The sequence below is a fragment of the Prionailurus viverrinus genome, chromosome B3 (assembly GCF_022837055.1).
Source record: "Prionailurus viverrinus isolate Anna chromosome B3, UM_Priviv_1.0, whole genome shotgun sequence".
Classification (NCBI taxonomy): domain Eukaryota; kingdom Metazoa; phylum Chordata; class Mammalia; order Carnivora; family Felidae; genus Prionailurus; species Prionailurus viverrinus.
Genome location: NC_062566.1, coordinates 70244032 through 70261969, shown reverse-complemented (window position 1 = coordinate 70261969; position 17938 = coordinate 70244032). Strand labels below are relative to the sequence as shown.

The window sequence follows — 17938 nt, the reverse complement described above, 5'->3', positions numbered from 1 at the left end:
GAAATCACTTGCCTCCCCTCCCCACACATTCGTGTTGTAACAACAGATTATTAGCAAATTCTTCCTTTTGCAGAGTCACCATCTTCCTCACATGCTGTGGAATCAGATATAGAGGCGATGTAGCCAGGGAAACGACGTTGAACTACAGCACAGGACTGTTCAGCAAAGGTGTCACAGCCCATTGGCTTGGCCCTCAGGCAGCACCAGACAGCTGACCCACAACTCATTTTTCCCCAAAAACCAGACCCCTCGGCCACTCACCCTCACTGGAAAAATTAATTCCACATGATGCCTGCTCCCTCTGATTACACCTTTCTAAATCAAGTTTTATACCTACTCAACTGATTGGTAGAGTCTAAGTCACAAGATTGAGGCCTACATGCAAAGGAACCTGAGAAAGGAAGTTTATGGATTCCACCTTAGGAAAGCAAGAATCATAGCTGGGAATTCCTCTAATATGGGAAGGGTGTTCAAAAGACACTAAGGACCCACCATACATGGCAAATGTCTCCTACAAGCCATCACGTAGCTGCCACACACTCCTTCTCTGTACCTAACCTCCCTAAAACAAAAGTGCTCTCATTGAACGTAATCCTCTCTATCTCTCGTACAAAGAAAAATGAGGCTTGACTCTCCCCAGAACTGATATAATCCAGTCTCATCAGTTACTGCTTTCAACTCCAAGTACAGCATTTCTAGGTGATACCCATGCCACCTCTAATCTAGTCAGACTCCCAAAGTGATATTCTACAAACCGTGGACTAAGCCGAAGGTTCACCACCAACAACATACTATATACAAAATAGCAGAAGGAGGGCAGAGAAGAGAGAAAAAGGAAATCAGTTCAAACATGCAAACACACATGACAGCACAAGGAAGAAAATATGGAAAATATGGGCAGATAGTGCCAACTTTATTTCTGAAATTGGCACTTGACCAGAGCTTATACCTATTCCATTCTCTTGCCCTCAGCCAGTACAGGTGAAACAAAAATTAAATGTTGGTGAACCAGGTCTTTACTGATGCTGTGGAACTATCACACAAGTCCTGGACTACCTACCCCTCAACTTCTCATTACATGAGTGAAAAATAGAAATGTTTCATTTGCTTACCTCTCGGATTTTGGGTCCAACTGGTGCAGGGCCAAAGGACAAGACTTTTCCAGGTCCAGATTCGCCTCTGTTCTGCTGATGGTAGAATGCCCAGAGTAAGTTTGCCATCTTTAGCAAATAAAAATGCAGGACTCCCAGATACATTTGAATTTCAGATTGACAATTTATTTTAGTATAAGTATGCCTCATTTGATATTGAGATATACTTAAAAAATGATTTGTTATTCATCTGAAATACAAATTTAACTGTGCATTCTGTATTTTATCTGGCAGATAAAGAGAGTGAGAAAAAATTAGTACAGGGACTCATCAAAAAATTTTACAAAAAAAATTGTACAGGGACTAGAAATACGTGTAGGTGTAATTATTCTAGAGAGGGTCAGAGCTGAGGGCAACTGAGGACCTAACCAATATTTCCTAAGGAATGAACCACTCCAGTCACAAACCCAAGCTGAGACCAAGGGCATGGTAGAATGATTTGGGGAAGATATTTTTCCCCTGTGCTTACCCATCTCTGAATTAAATGGCTTCTCAGTCTCCAAGAGAAATGACACTCCACCCCATTACCCAACTCTTCCCTGGACTCCCTGCTTCTCCAAGTCTGGGGAAAACAGCAAGTATGTACTTGAAACTTGGTTATGGTAGTTATGAGTTGTGTGATCTTGGTCATGTTAATGTGTCTGAGCCTCAGTCCTACATCTGTAAAGTGACAGTAATGGTATTTTCTGAAGAATAAAAAGAGTAAAACCTCAGATACTGACCTCTGTGTACATTCTATTTCAGCAAAACAAGTTTGAATAATAATGAGAGAGTAGGAAACCCCAGGCTCCCAGGGCAAACCATTCTTCTACATCTACATCCCCATTGGTGGGACTCTATTTCTCTGTTGCTCTTTGGTGGTAGGGCAGAGAGGGCCCTTGATTTGGAATAAGGAAAATCTATTTCTAAACTAGAAGCCTCAATAGCCAATCCATAAAACTGAGCTAATAATACATACTTCACAGGGTTGTTATGCAAATATATCAAGAGTTGGGACAATAAATGATGCATAGGCTCTCAAAAAATGCTAATTCCAATCCCACTTGCTCTTGTGATAATGTGTATAAAACCCTACCATCGGGTATGTTCCCTTCCCCCATCTACGCTCCATAGATCTTTCTTCTGCCTATGAACATCTGGTTCAGAGGATGAGACAGACCAGATCAATGGTGTTCAAATTGTAGGTGGTCACCCTTTAAGTGGGGTGCTGTCCATATTTTAATATGGAGTAGATGGGGCACCTGGGTGGCTCAGTGAGTTGAGTGTCCAACTCTTGATTTCAGCTCACGTCATGATCTCGAGGTTCGTGGGATCAAGCCCCACATCAGGCTCTGCACTGTCAGTGTAGAGCCTGCTTGGGTTCTCTCTCCCTCTCTCTGCCTCTCCCCTGCTCGCTCGCTCTCTCGCTCTCTCTCTCTCTCTCAAAATAAATAAGCATTTAAAATTTTTTAAATAAAAAATTAAAAATACAGAGTGGAATGGAATGAATGGAAACTGAAAGCATTGCACATGACAAGGATAAATATTGTTTCCCAAAACTTTTGATTCATTTGTACATGTGTGTTTGTGCTCGTGTAGTCACACATGCATATATATGGCTACTGGGTCCCTTTGCAAAATGCACTTCCTATTGTGGGCCATAAAAGTGCATGTGTTTCTGGATGCTCTGTGTAAGGACTCTCCCCACCCATGTTTCTGATGAGCCTGAAACCAGCTGCCCTGACTGCGAAAGACACAATCCCTCCACCTCCCCTCACGAGATAAGGCACCATGGTTGAAAGCTCATCCTGGAAGCCAAAACTTGGGGGTCAGACCTCCACTTCACCTCCAGCAAAACAGAGGGTAACTTGGGGGAAACTTCTGATCAGAAAGATCACCAGTTTAGGATGGGAGAAGAAAACATGACCACACAGTTCCTGTGGTTACCAGCCCAGCCCTTCGCTCATCGCTGGAGTTATAAAACCCAAGCCGGAAAACAGAAGCAGCATCTGCCCAGGGCAGCCTCTCTGAGAAGATGCATTTTCTTCCTCTTGCCCTGCCGCTCCTTCTCCTCTGCTCCAGAGCTGAAGCTGGTGAGTCCTTCCCTCTGGAAGCTGCAGTATCAGCCCCAACACAGTTTAGTCTGAATATAGCTGACTCTTAAACAAGATCACAGGGTCTCTCTGCAGGAATCCAGAGTGAAGTTCCACTTGGGATATGCCTCCCCCACCCCCCAGTCTCTGCAGCCTATGGTAGTTCCCAGGGACAAGGAACCCCACTGACTAGGGGAAAGCCCGAACAGGTGGGAGGAAGAGGGGGCATCTTCTCATGACTTAAGGTGAGATGTTGGGTAGGAGGTCCTATGTTCTCTTCATCTTCTGAGCTTTGGGGCTACACTTTACCTCGTAATGTGGCCATTCTCTGACACTGCCCTCAAGGTTTGGAGCAGGTTGAGACCAGGACCTGGAGAACTGGCCCTGCCCAGTGGAAGAGGAGCATTGAGGTCCCAGGCACAATGGCAGTGGGGGAAATCCGAGGTGAAAAATGCCTGAATGGCATCTGAGCCCAGATTGGCTGTTGTCCCTGGAAGAAGGAGTGAGAATTTATGTGAGAGGTTGTGGGTGGGGACACCAGATACCCGAGCCTCCTGAGGGGGCAACAGGCAGAGTACACAGTGAGGATGAGATTAGAGAGAAGCCCCTCTCAACTTTAGCTCAGCCTATGCATTCTCTGTGTTCAAGCCCTGGGGATCTCTGTTTCAGGAGAGATCATCGGTGGCACAGAGTGCAAGCCACACTCCCGCCCGTACATGGCCCACCTGGAAATTGTCACTCTCCAGAATAGACTGTTATTTTGCGGTGGTTTCCTGATAAGACGGAACTTTGTGCTGACGGCTGCTCACTGTGCAGGAAGGTGACACAGCAGGGTCCCATTTATCTCCCTTCTGGAGATTAACAGCTAGGGTGGCAGCCAAGGACGTACCCTTTGGCGGTCTGAGGGGAGGCTCCTGGGGCTGGGACAGGCAAGACTTGAACTTATGGAACTTGGTCCCATAATTGATGAGATGCCCTGATCTTCAATCACTGTGAGCTCGGCTCCCCTACAGAGAGGAAAAGGAGGCCCTATCCAAAAGTCCCTCCTCTAAAAGTAGCTTCCCTCTCCTAACCCCACCCAGTTTTCTAGGCCACTTCCTCTATGCCCTTTCCAAGAATACTGGCCTTTAATTCTCAGGGACTTGAGCCATCTTTCCAGGGGAGGCAGACAACAGGGTCCACCAGGGATCCCACCACTTCAACTCCCCCTTTCCTCTGATATCTCTGGCCCTCACACAGGGCTCCCTAAATTAGGAAGTGCTAATCCTGTCCCCTGGGTCCTCCATGGCCTACTCAGTCTCCAGGAATTCCTGAGCGTCCTGGAAATTGTCCATGTTCCCTGAGAAAGCTATTCCCTGAGTAAAATAGGAGCCCCCACCCCAAATACTACAAGTGGTCCAGAGAAAGAGGGGTGATTAGAGTCCAGTGACCCCTGTGATAGACTCTAGTCTTCTTTTCTCAGAATGGGAACATCGCAGGAGAAACCTGAGACCATCACAGTTTCTCCTGGTCCTTTCTTCTCCCTCACAATAGGTCCATAATGGTCACACTTGGAGCCCATAACATACAAAAGAAAGAAGATACATGGCAGAAGCTTGAGGTCATAAAACAATTTCCTCACCCAAAATATGATGACAGTGCTTTTCTCCATGACATCATGTTACTGAAGGTAATAACTTTTTCTCCACATTTCCCACTTTCTGTTCTCTTAGTTTTCTCCTTCAGGTCTCCATTGCCCTAAAATGTCCACAACCTGCCTCTGGACTCCAACCCCACTGACTCGTGCCACCGGATGTAGTTCTAATGCAAAACAGTTTGCCCTGTCCTTCCCTGATTTCCTCCAACTGCCCTGTCACCCATTTCTAGCACTGACAGCCCCTCATGCCCTCCACAGTTGAAGGAGAAAGCTAACCTGACCCTGGCCGTGGGGATGCTCCCCCTTCCGCCCCAGTTCAACGTCATCCCACCCGGGAGAATGTGCCGGGTGGCTGGCTGGGGAAGAACACAAGTGAATGAACCAGGCTCTGATACTCTGCGAGAGGTGAAGCAGAGGCTCATGAATCCCCAAGCCTGCAGACACTACAGAACTTTCAACCACAACTTCCAATTGTGTGTTGGCAATCCCAGGAAGACAAAATCTGCATTTGAGGTGAGCCTCAGACAAGGGTTCTTTTCTACAAGTCACTGTTCGGGGTCCAGACGTCTTGTGAAAGGAGATGGGGTGGGAAGGTTGTCAGCCAGCGACAGGGTTTCAGATCATGGGCCTAAGGAACTGGAATCACCCCTCTGCAGATCCGTTCCCTGCTCCTCCCCCACCCATGGCCCCGTGCAATCTCTGGGCACCCCTCCCAGGCTGCTGCACAGGGCACATGAGGTGGCCAGAAGGAAACAGAAAAGGGGCATCACACCGAGATGTATAACCCCATGAGGAACCAGGGCTGCTGGGTCTGACCCCAGGTCTCACTGGGAGTAGATGACTTCCCAGCTCACCTTCTGTGTTCTCTCTCTCTCTCGCTCGCTCTCTCTCTCTCTCTCTCTGCCCCACAGGGAGATTCAGGGGGCCCTCTTCTGTGTGCTGGGGTGGCTCAGGGCATTGTCTCCTATGGACGGAAGAATGCAAAGCCCCCTGCTGTCTTCACCCGGATCTCCCACTACCGGCCCTGGATCAATGAGGTCCTGAAGCAGAATTAAGCCTCGATGGAGCCTGGGCCAGCCTGAGGGGAAATCTGGAACCAGACCTGAGCAGGCTTTCTGTGCCACTCACTTTCAAGCTGCCTCTGATCTCTGCTGAGGCCCTGCCGCATCCCTCAGACCCACAAGGGCCCCTCCAGGGCACAGAATCCTCAGTAAACCTCAATAAAGACCCAGCTTTCAGACGTGAGGATGTGTCTTCTCTCTGATGCTCTCTTCTCTTGGCACAATGCAACTGGCCTCCAGCCTAGGCAGCCTACAAGCTTTGGAAAGGGTCGGGGTGTGTGGGAGCAGGTGGGGGGCGCCTGGGGGGGGAGGGTGTGAGTGTGAGATACAGAGAGGAAATAATGAAGAAAAATTAGGGAAAGAAAGAAGAGAAAGGGAATCCCTGGAGAGACAGGATCCTTATTTCCAACTTAAACAAGATGTTATGCCAGATCCTTGCTATAATCATCACCTCTATACTGATTCGAATTTATCTTTAGTAATATCCAGAATCACTAAGAACATTGTGAATCACAGGCAAAGATGTAGGATATTTAGGGCATCCCTGATCTCTCCCCACCAGGTCCCAGGAATAGCGCCCCTCCACTAAGTTGTGCCAACCAGACATGTCTCAGGGCATTGCCAAGTGTTCTCCAAGGGGCAGGGGAGCAGGAATCATCCTCAGTGAGAACCACCGGTTTAGATACGTGATGCAGGGAAGACAGTTGGTTCCACATAGGGCCCTCCTCTCAGTCCACCTCGATAAGAGGAGATCTACCATCTGCGGGGCTTCAATCTGAGATGCAGAGAAGATTGTCTCTCACTCCCTGATGCAGAACAGAGAGCTGGAGCAGATAAGGGGGGGATAGCATCACAGTTCTGCATGAGCAACTCCCAGCCACAAGGGCCGTACCCAAACCAGTAGGAAGTCAAAAACCTACAGCCTGCTCAACACAAAGTCTTGCCAGCTGAGAGACTGGCTAGAGAAGAGAAAACAGGTCAGAAGGACAGGAGACAGGCACAACAGGAGCCTGAGGATTATAGCCCTCCTGGCTTCTGAGGGTATGGTGAATCGCTGCCTCGAGCGAACTCTTTCTAGCAATTTGCCTGAAAAACATAATCAGAGATTATGTCTCTGATTACGTCTTACACAAAGATTCATGAACAAGGATTTTAATCTCAGCATTGTTAATAATGGAAAACCTGGAATCCCAGTCATGGAACAAAGTTTAAATGGTAAATTCAGGGTCGCCTGGGTGGCTCAGTCGGTTGAGCGTCCGACTTCAGCTCAGGTCATGATCTTGCTGCCCGTGAGTTGGAACCCCATGTCAGGCTCTGTACTGACAGCTTGGAGCCTGGAACCTGTTTCAGATTCTATGTCTCCCTCTCTCTCTGCCCCTCCCCAACTCATGCTCTGTCTCTCTGTCAAAAATAAACAAACATTTTAAAAAATTGAAAAAAATGGTAAATTCAAATGATTGAATATTTTTTTATTGAATATTTTGAATTCGTTAAAAATTTGTTTTCAAAAATATTCAGTCATGTGGGAAAATGCCAAACTTCAATGTAATGTAATGCAGGATTTGTTTTTCCTGGGAAGACCCTGGACTCTTCCTCTTCCCACTGTGAAATACCCCTTGACTGAATGTCCCTCCACCGGGCCACGAGGGATTAAGAAGACGCTAACAGATCTTTGCCTGGATTATGTGATTTGTGACATTTGGGGCATTATTTTCTGAGTCTATGTTTTTTATTAAATGTTGAAAGGCTTCTGTCCCTACTCAACTTTTTGGTACTTTCAGTTTATTTGGATAGTTTAAAAGTGTTTGGAGTTTTGTGTTTGTGTTTTTGTTACGTGGCTTTAGGGCTGTGAAACACCACCAGCTCCCCAGAAGAGGATTTGGCTGCATTCGTCTGAGTTCATTTCCTCATCAATCAGGAAACGATTGCATTATCAGGCCATGGTAGCCAAGAAGCAGAGATCTTTGCTAGTTTCTGTGATGGTTTTCCTGATGACCATCTTCTCTGATTTTCATCTCACGTATGCGCTTATCTGTGCTGGGCTTGCGGGCTCTGAAAAGTGCAGCATGATTTTCCATTGCCAGCCCCACCTCTGGGCTGTGAAACAGCCACATCCGTGTATTCTTTGGGCCTTTATCCTCAAAGGGTCTGTCTGTCAGGTCCCAGTATTGGCAGATGGCACAATCACACAGGATAATTTAGGAAAAGTTCGATGGAGGATCTATCTATGTGCAAAGGGAACAGGAAACCAATAGGGTGTGGTGACACATCCCAGAGGTGGCAAGAGTACGGAGCCACCACCGTCCCTTTGGCATGAAGGGGGTTGGGTAAGGAGTGGTTATTGGAACCCAGAAAGACAGCTGGAGCTCCACCTCCACTTGCTCTAGCTGTAGCTGCAGGACAGGAGCTGTGGGCCATGGAAGGACCCACAGCCAACTGATTCTAAGTGGTTTCCCAGGAAAGGAGTGTGTGAACAGATCCTACTGTATCACTCTCCTTCTGCTCCTGAATTCCTGACCGTGCTCCCATTGGCCAATCCTTTTATCCTAAATTTATTTATTTATTTTGAGAGAGAGAGAGAGAGAGAGAGTGTGTAGGAGAGGGGCAGAAAGAGAGGGAGAAAGAGAATCCCAAGCAGTCTCTGTGCTGTCAGCCCAGAGCCCACAGGGCTCCATCCCCTGACCCTGGGATCATGACCTGAGCCAAAATCAAGAGTCAGATGCCACCAAACTACTCCAGGTTCAAAGTTCTCAAGCCACACCCTATTCTATTCCCAGCATCCTCCCTAACTCTTCCTCTTGCTTGACAGAAGAAAAGGCAAAGATCACATCACTGAGCCATACATAGCCTCAAGCCTGTGCTAAAGTAGTTTCAGGTGCAGGAGAGGTAGCCGGCCCAGGAGGGATACCTTTGTGATTCATTTCTATGTGAGAGGCAGGGACCGCTACTTTTTTTTAAGGCAACCCTTCAAGAGGGAGACTTCTGGCACCTAGGTGACAGAGGCCACCAACAGGGCAAAGCCATTGTAGGAGCCAGAGAGACACCTTTCCATCACTGGGTAACAATGAAGGGCTATAACTGGCTCCTACAGACAGGGATATAACCTAGATCCCACCACTCCATCCCAAAAAGGGGACACACTCTCATGCTGGGAAACATGAGGGACCACCAAAGGAAACTCAGCTAACAGCTTCAGGAGAACAGAGTGTTTGCTGTCTCTTCTGCCTTGTGTTTTGCCCCCTTTGTTCAGCATTTTATAAACAGCTTCTCTAGTCTCCCCCTGCCCCAGCTGCATCTGAGAGAGCTGCTGACCTCAGGTCCTCCTACCACCCTTGATCTGAACTTCAGGAGATATCTTCTCATCCTTGGCCAAGGAAACCTACAAAATGTCCAGAACGTTTGAGGGCTCTTGCATATAGGATATGAGTGGGGAGTAATACTTGAAAACCTGATATGCAGCCGCGCCCCATCTGTTAGAGCTGAGAACTATGTGCCAAGTGACAAATGAAGTCCTCGTTCGTGTCTGTGTCACAGTAGGTCATTTAGGTTCTTGACCCCACACTATGGTCAATTCCCTGAACTCCGAGCGCATATTTGGCATGTATATTCGGGACTTAGAAGCTGACAGAACTCTCATAATGATTCCCTGATTTATGAAATAAGGTCCATTTTGGTAAGAAAGGTTTAGACGAAGGGCACCTGGCTGGCCCAGTCAGAGGATAGAGCATGTGAGTTCCAGCCCCACATTGGGGGTAGAGACTACTTAAAAATAAAATCTTTTGGGGACACCTGGGTGGCTCAGTCGGTTAAGCATCCAACTTTGGCTCAGGTCATGATCTCACGGTCTGTGAGTTCAAGCCCCGCATCAGGCTCTGTGCTGGCAGCTCAGAGCCTGGAACCTGCTAAGGATTCTGTGTCTCCCTCTCTCTCTGCCCTTCCCCCACTCACATTCTGTTTCTCTCTCTCAAAAATAAATCAACCTTAAAAATTTTTTAATAAATACATAAATAATTAATTTTAAATTAAAAAAAAAAAGAAAGGCTAAGAGGAAGCATGTGTAGCTGCATCCCCACATCTGGCCAAAATGATAAATCAGAAACAATACAACATCCCAGATGAAATGGCATAGTGTAGTGGCACTCTTAAAGATTTAAGGGGCGCCCGGGTGGCTTGGTCGGTTAAGCGTCCAACTTCGACTCAGGTCACAATCTCGCGGCCCGTGAGTGTGAGCCGCGTGTCGGGCTCCGGGCTGATGGCTCGGAGCCTGGAGCCTGCTTCCGATTCTGTGTCTCCCTCTTTCTCTGCCCCTCCCCCTTTCATGCTCTGTCTCTCTCTGTCTCAAAAATAAATAAACGTTAAAAACAAAATTTATTTTAAGATTTAAAGGTGCAGGAGATAGTATCCTGGAAAGCCAGATATACCATGGCAAACAGCAATGGACCACCATAAACTTCACCGTGTAGTAGCCCCAACTGCTGCTGCTATTTTGTATGTCATATGTTTGCAAGAACAGATCAACACAGCCTGTAGCATTTTATATGTGACTTTGGATCAGGCAAACGTGTTCTTTCAGTCTGCACCAGGCAGAAAGGTCAGAGCACTTTGCATTCACCGGAGAAGGAAAGCAGTCTGCATTCACCATCTTGTCTCAAGATTATGGCAACTCTCCAGTTCTCTTACAGGATGAGCCCAAAGAGGCCTTTATGTCTGGACATTGCCCAGAACATAAAACTGGTCCGCTATAGTGATGGCATGGGCCACTGAGAGGAATAGTGCATGGTAGGCCTCTTTGGATTTTGGAGACAGCATATAAACACTTGAGAATATTGTTCTGGCCCATTTAATAGATGTCTCAGAAATCTGATGACAGTTTCAAGAGAAAGTCTTCCAAGGCAAGAGAGCAATCTGTAGCAGGTTCAGGCAGAACTCAAAGAACCCCAGAAGAACCCATGGGTGTTATAGGTACCCCCGATAGATAAGAGTGGGGACCCTACAAAGTGACTGACAAGCCCTGATTTACAGAACAGACCTCGAAGGTTCTGTAGTAAAGCCATGCCATCTTTAGCACAGAGTTATTTATCATACAAAAAGTAGCTCCTGGGAAGCTACTGGACCCTAACAGACACTGAGTATCTGATCTTGGGACATCAAGTGTCTGTGATCAGACCTACTGAATTCAGGGCCCTATTCCCAGAAATAGACCAGGGGATTTGCTCCCGCCGGGGCTGAGGGTATAGTAAGGGTTCCACTAAATCTAAAGTTATGGCTGCCAGCTGTCATGCCAAGCCTGTCTTGATAATGAGTGAATCTCTAGGCAACAGTGAATTTACCTCACTACCATAAATAACTCGCCCTTATTATCATGCAAAGATAGAGTTGTCATGTAATAAGGGCAGGGAGGAGTATGAGGTACTCTTTGGTGCTTTTATGCCCAGTGATAACTAAAACCTGGTTATCAGGTAATTGCAGCAACCCTTCCCTTAAAAAAAAAAAGCACAGTAACCTCTGAGATAAAGGTCTGGGTTACCCTACTGAGTAAACAATTTAAACCAACAGAAGAGCTTGCCATGTGGTGGAGCAGGAGGGAGGCGGGGAATGGGTGCCAGAGGAGGAAGGCAACAACTAGTATTAATGGCCCCAGGACCAACTGCAACTGGCAGGGACTGTAGGTTATCCTTATAAAGTGATTAACATCTAAATCAGCAGAAGTTGACGTCCTCCACCCGCAGGTGGGCTCCATCCAATCAGGTGAAGGCCTTATGAACAAAGACTGAGGTTTCCCGACATAAAAGAAACTCTCTTCAGGACTGCAACATAGAGGGGCGCCTGGGTGGCTCAGTCGTTGAGCGTCCAACTTTGGCTCTCGGGTCGTGATCTTGTGGTTCTTGAGTTCAACCCCCACATCAGGCTGGCTGCTGTCAGGGTGAAGCCCACTTCAGATCTTCTGTCCCTCTCTCTCTGCTCCTCCCCCACTCACTCTCTTCCTCTCTCTCTCTCAAAAATAAATAAACATTAAAAAAAAAAAAAAAAGACTACAACATAGAAAGCCTGTCTTAGTCTCCAGATGGCTGCCCTGAGGAGTTCAGACTCAACACTGCAATGTCAACCCTTACCTGAATTCCCAGCCTGCTGACATGCCCTACAGATTTCAAACCTGCCAGCTCCCACAGTGGCGTGAGCCAATTCCTTAAAATAAATATCTCTTATAGATAGGTAGATGCCAGGATAGATAGATAGATAGATAGATAGATAGAGAAAGAAAGAGAAAGAAAGAAAGAGAGAAAGAAAGAAAGAGAAAGAAAGAAAGAAAGAAAGAGAAAGAAAGAAAGAAAGAAAGAGAAAGAAAGAAAGAAAGAAAGAGAAAGAAAGAAAGAAAGAAAGAAAGAAAGAGCCACTACCTTGAAGAATCAATGACAAGATGAAATGACCTGAATGTGGGGCAGCAGTGGACCCGGCCATTTCAGAAGGAGGAGAGTGGCTGACAGTGTCCCTACTCTGTAACTGCTCACTGAAGGGAGCTTCCACTCAAGGCTTCTTATCCAGCTCATCACAACTCTTTCCCTAAAGGCTTGCTCTGGTGGAGAAGCATGCTCAGCCAGTGCTCACAGGAGACCAGAAGTGGCCCCTAAAGTGGCCTCAACGCAAAAGGGATGGGAATTGGTGAGTGATTAACCCAGTGTCATCACTCTACTGGGGAGACAAGTCTGAGGTGTGTCTTACACCATCTCCCAAAAGTCCCTGGTGACATGAAGCTCCAGGTGTCCACAGCAGTGATCTGCTCATTAACACATTCTATAACTCCAGGGACACATTTCCTGGCAAAGGAGGAAATTCAGGGCAGTGGGAAAGGACAGTCCTTTGTCCTTTTATTGCTGGGCCAGGTGAAGATCAACGGGGAAAATGAAATTTGACCCCTATCTCACAAACACACAAACATCAATTCCAAGGGGGCACCTGGGTGACTCAGTCGGTTAAGCACCTGACTCTTGGTTTGGACTCAGGTCATGGGATTAAGCCCCACATTGGGCTCTGCACTGCCAGAGCAGAGCCTGCTTGGAGTTCTCTCCCTCTCTCTCTGCCTTTCTCTCTCTTTCTGTCTCTCAAAATAAGCTTTTAATGTTTTTTATTTATTTTTGAGAGAGACAGAGACAGAGACAGAGTACTATCAGGGGAGGGGCAGACAGAGAGGGAGACACAGAATCCAAAGCAGGCTCCAGGATCTGAGCTGTCAGCACAAAGCCCCATGCAGGGTTCAAACTCAAAAATCGTGAGATCATGACCTGAGCCGAGGTCAGACGTTTAACCGAATGAGCCACCCCAGGAGCCCCAAGTGTCTTACTCCTGATTTTGGCTCAGGTCATGATCTCATGGTTCATGAGTTCAAGCCCCACGTCGGGCTCTGTGCCAACATTACAGAGCCTGCTTGGGATTCTCTGTCTCCCTCTCTCTCTTGCTCTGCTGCCATGCTCTCTTTCTCTCTCTCTCTCTCAAAAATAAATAAATAAACTTAAAAAAACAACAACAACAACAACAGTCAGTTCCAGGTGATCCATACATGACAGGTAAAACAATAAAACTTGTAGACAATTTGACAAGACAGTATCTCTTCACTTTGGGGTTTAGAAAGATTTCTTCAAGGCACACAAAAATCACTAACTTAAAACCAAGTTTCTCAACCTTGCACTACTGACATTTTGAACTGGATAAATTTTTGTTATGGGGGCTGTCCTGTGCATTATAAGATGTTTAACATCATCCCTGGCTTCCCAATAGATGCCAGTACCTCTGCCAATACTACCCCAGTTATGCCAATCAAAAATGCCTCAAAGACATTGTTAAATGTCCCCTATGGGTACAGCTGCCAGATTTAGGCGAAAAAAACAGAACACCCAGTTAAGTTTGAATCTCAGATAAACAACAACAAAATTGTATGTGTCACAAATATTACCTGGGAAGTACTTACATTCAATTTTTTTATTGTTTATTTATTTTGTTGTTTATTTATTTTATTGTTATCTGGTATTCAGGTTTAACTAGATGTCCTGTATCTGACAATCACATCCGTTAAGAACTATTGCCTCAAAGGAAATTGATATATTGGACTACAAGAAGGACCTCCATTGATCAAAAAACACCTTTAAGAGAGTGAAAAAGCAAGCCACCAAGTGGAGAAAGATCCTTGTACTACATACACCAACTAAGGCCTCACATGCAGAATTTATAAATAATGCCTATAAAGCAATAAGAAAAAAATCAGACCATCCAAGAGAAACACAGACCAGAGACTGGAAAAGGAAATTCACAAAATAAGATATCCAAATGGCCAATAAACGTATAAAAGGCACCCAACCTCAATTGCAATCAGGAAAATCCAAATTAAAACCACAACACAATACCACTACAAACTCACCAGAATGACTAAAAATAAGGACTGATAATATCAATACCAGAAAGGAGGGCAACAGGAACATTCCTACAGTGCGGAGGGCATGTAAACTCACTCAACCACTTTGACAGCATCAGTTGACAAAATAAAAATAGGCACATCTTCTGACCTATCAATTTCACTTCTAGGGATACACCCAAAAGAAATACCCGCATCATAAAGCATGAACAAGAATGCTCATAGCAACATGATACTTGGAAACAATCCAAAAGTCCATTAACAGCAGAATGAATAAATATAATTGTGGTATGGTAACATTACATGGGATACTACCCTGCAATGAAAAGTACCTGCTGTTACATACAAGAACGTGGATGAATCTCACAAACATAATATTGAGAAGGAGGAAAAAAAAAACCGACCTTAAAAGAAGACCCATTGTGTTAGCCTATTTATATAAAGTTCAGAAACAAAACCAATCTATGTGTTAAAAGTCGAGATAGCAGTTACCTTTGGTGAGGATGGAGGTACAAGAATTAGGAAAAGGAGGCCAAGATGGCAAAACAGCACGGAAGCTTTTTGTGTCTCATGTCCATGAAATACAGCCAGAACGACACTAAACCATCCTACACACCTAGAAAACACAACAAGGTTAACACAACAATCTGCACAACCTGAACCACAGAATACAGCAGGTATGCGACACGAAGAGCTGAACTTGGGGAGCAAGAAGCCCCAAAAGGTAGGTAACCCTTTTGTGGGCGAGAGAGGATGGAGACTGGGGAGGGGGGGAACATACGGGAAAAGCACCCTTCCCCAAAAACAGCTGGAGAGAACGTGGAAAATTGGAAACAGCCACAGGGACTAAATTAAAAAGGGAGAAAGGAGAAAGGAAAGGGTTTAAATTCCATTAAGACTGTAAACAAGGGGAGCGCAAAGGCTGCAACTCCGCATCTCCATACCTGGTGGTGCTCTGGTGGGAAGGGCGAATCCCCAGGAACAGAGTGGGGTCCAGGAGGTTCTCACGGGCCACACGGGGAAAAGCGGTTCCACTGATGGAAGGACATTTGGTAGAGACGGTTGAAGCCACCTGGTCCCAGCAGACCCCAGAAAACAGCCACATTCGCTGGTGCTGGAACAAGGTCGTTAAGGGTGAAGCCTGATGCCAGATGTGTGTTGCGATTTTCCATGGTCCCTGAAATGCTGAGGCTACACTGTCTCACAATCTTTTTTGGGGGTGGGCTGGCACCTGGCCGCAGTCTCGGGGCACCAGCAACAGCAGGGTCCAGTGGGCGTTCCTGGGTGCAGTCGACATTCGGCCACTGCTCATTCAGCCATTGCTCGGTGAGAACCTCCCACAGAGGGGCAGAGCGGGTCAAAACCGCAGTCCTTCGGAAGTAAGGGGCCAGGGAAAACAGCTGCATCTGAGACAAAACTTGGGAGAGAGGTACTGCCTGGGGCCTGGTCACGGAAAGTGGAAAAGCAGGGGGTGGATGAGAGCTGAAGACGGAGGACTGGTGCGTGATTGCTGATCCGGGAGAACAGACAGGGTGGCTGGGAGGTGCCATTTTTCACCGCTCCCACGCATGCGCATGCACACCGATGAGCACCGCAACAATCCGCCCAGTAGGCTAGCAGCGCCATCTACGGGAGAGCAGAGCTGTTACACCGAGCCCTGCCCAACTGGGCTAACTTCACTCTTCAAGAACACAAACCTCACCCCTGGCTTAATTTATGGACTACAAAGAGCTACCTGAACTGACCTCTAGGGGAAAATGAAGCAATTTCAGTCCTACTTCAATCTGTTAGCAGGTTCATCTATTCAATTTTTTTTTTGTCTCTCTTTTTCCTTTTTCTCTTTTACAATTCTTTTCTTTTTCTTGAATACAGAAAGAGAAAAACTCATTTTTATTTTCAATTTTTATTAAAAATATCTGTCTTGGGGCGCCTGGGTGGCGCAGACGGTTAAGCGTCCGACTTCAGCCAGGTCACGATCTCGCGGTCCGGGAGTTCGAGCCCCGCGTCGGGCTCTGGGCTGATGGCTCAGAGCCTGGAGCCTGTTTCTGATTCTGTGTCTCCCTCTCTCTCTGCCCCTCCCCCGTTCATGCTCTGTCTCTCTCTGTCTCAAAAATAAATAAATGTTAAAAAAAAAAATTAAAAAAAAAAATCTGTCTTTAATTTTTATTACTATATTTTTTACTTTTGTGTAAATTTTTTCAAATTCTACTTTACTCCCATCATTTTATTTTAGTCTACTTCAGTGTACTCACCTTTTCAAATTTTCAAACAATTTCCTTTTTTCTTTCTTTTTCTTTTTTTCTCTTTTTCATTTCTTTTTCTTGAATGCAGAAAGAGAAAAACTTCATTTTTACTTTCAATTTGTTTTTAAAATATTTTTATTTAATTTTTATTACTATATTTTTTACTTTATGTAAATTTTTTCAAATTCTATCTTACTCCCATCATTTTATTTCAGTCTACTACAGTGTATTCACTTTTTCAAATTTTCAAACAATTTCTTTTTTTTGTCTTTTCTTTTTTCTTTTTTTATCTTTTTTCTCTTTTTCATTTCTTTTCTTTTTTCTTAAACATGGAAAGTGAAAAAAATTCATATTTATTTTTAATTTTTATTAAAAATACTTTTCTATAATTTTTTCTACTATATTCTCTACTTTTGTGTATTTTAGTCTACTTTAGTGTACTCATTTTTTCAAATTCTCAAATGATTTCCTTTTTTTTGTCTCCCCCCTTTTTTGTTTTTTATTTTTGTTTTTTTGTGGTTGTTTGTTTGTTTCTCTAATCTGTCAAACCACTTTCTACACACAGACCAAAACACACCTAGGATCTAGCATCATCTATTCGATTTGTGTGGGTGTGTGTTTTAATTTTTAATTTTAATATTTTTTAACTTTAATTTTTTTAATATCAATTTTTCTACCTCATTAATTCCTTTTCTCCCTTCAAGATGACAAAACGACTGAATTCATCCCAAAAGAAAGGACACAAAGAAACGACAGCCAGGGATCTAACCAACACAGACACAAGCAAGATGTCTGAAACAGAATTTAGAATCACAATGATAAGAATACTAGCTTGAGTCGAAAATAGATTAGAATCCCTTGCTGCAGAGATAAAAGAAGTAAAAAATAATCAAAATGAAATTAAAAATGCTATAACTGAACTGCAATCACGGATGGATGCAGCAGCGGCAAGGATGGACAAGGCAGAACAGAGAATCAGCGATATAGAAGACAAACTTATAGAGAATAATGAAGAAGAAAAAAAGAGGGAGATGAAGGCAAAAGAACACGATTTAAGAATTAGAGAAATCAGGGACTCATAAAAAAGGAACAACATCAGAATCATAGGGGTCCCAGAGGAGGAAGAGAGAGAAATAGGGATAGAAGGGTTATGAAAGCATATCATAGTGGAAAACTTTCCTAACCTGGGGAAAGACACAGACATCAAAATCCAGGAAGCACAGAGGACCCCCATTAGATTCAACAAAAACCGACCATCAACAAGGCATATCATAGTCAAATTCACAAAATATTCAGGCAAGGAGAGAATCATGAAAGCAGCAAAGGAAAAAAAGTCCCTAACCTACAAGGGAAGACAGATCAGGTTTGCAG

The 17938-nt window shown here is 45.1% G+C and overlaps 1 protein-coding gene and 1 long non-coding RNA gene across 3 annotated transcripts; one reads left to right on the top strand and one right to left on the bottom strand.

The window, feature by feature from the left end:
• Positions 1 to 1113: 1113 nt before the first annotated feature.
• LOC125168546 (uncharacterized) lies at positions 1114 to 14937 on the bottom strand. Its single transcript, XR_007153197.1, has 3 exons — positions 14817 to 14937; positions 3533 to 3713; positions 1114 to 1184 (listed from the first exon to the last, which is right to left on the bottom strand). It is a non-coding gene; the product is annotated as an uncharacterized LOC125168546 (long non-coding RNA).
• Positions 3102 to 6104, top strand: LOC125168543 (chymase). Of its 2 annotated transcripts, XM_047863664.1 has the most exons (6): positions 3151 to 3223; positions 3569 to 3667; positions 3893 to 4043; positions 4757 to 4892; positions 5118 to 5372; positions 5771 to 6104. In XM_047863664.1, exons 1-6 carry the CDS (start codon positions 3166 to 3168, stop codon positions 5912 to 5914), a joined length of 843 nt encoding a protein of 280 aa, XP_047719620.1. In that variant the 5' UTR covers positions 3151 to 3165; the 3' UTR covers positions 5915 to 6104. The 2 variants fall into 2 exon arrangements, with proteins under 2 accessions (XP_047719619.1, XP_047719620.1); XM_047863663.1 differs by lacking the exon at positions 3569 to 3667 and having other exon boundaries at positions 3102 to 3223.
• Positions 14938 to 17938: the final 3001 nt, after the last annotated feature.

What these genes read in the sequence shown, in the direction of transcription:
- LOC125168543 (XM_047863664.1), top strand. Translation starts at nt 3,166, where the DNA reads ATGCATTTTCTTCCTCTTGCCCTGCCGCTCCTTCTCCTCTGCTCCAGA. An exon ending in CTGCTCCAGAGCTGAAGCTG is followed by an intron (nt 3,224 to 3,568) that starts GTGAGTCCTTCC and finishes ACTGCCCTCAAG; the next exon opens with GTTTGGAGCAGGTTGAGACC. An exon ending in AGACAAAATCTGCATTTGAG is followed by an intron (nt 5,373 to 5,770) that starts GTGAGCCTCAGA and finishes TCTGCCCCACAG; the next exon opens with GGAGATTCAGGGGGCCCTCT.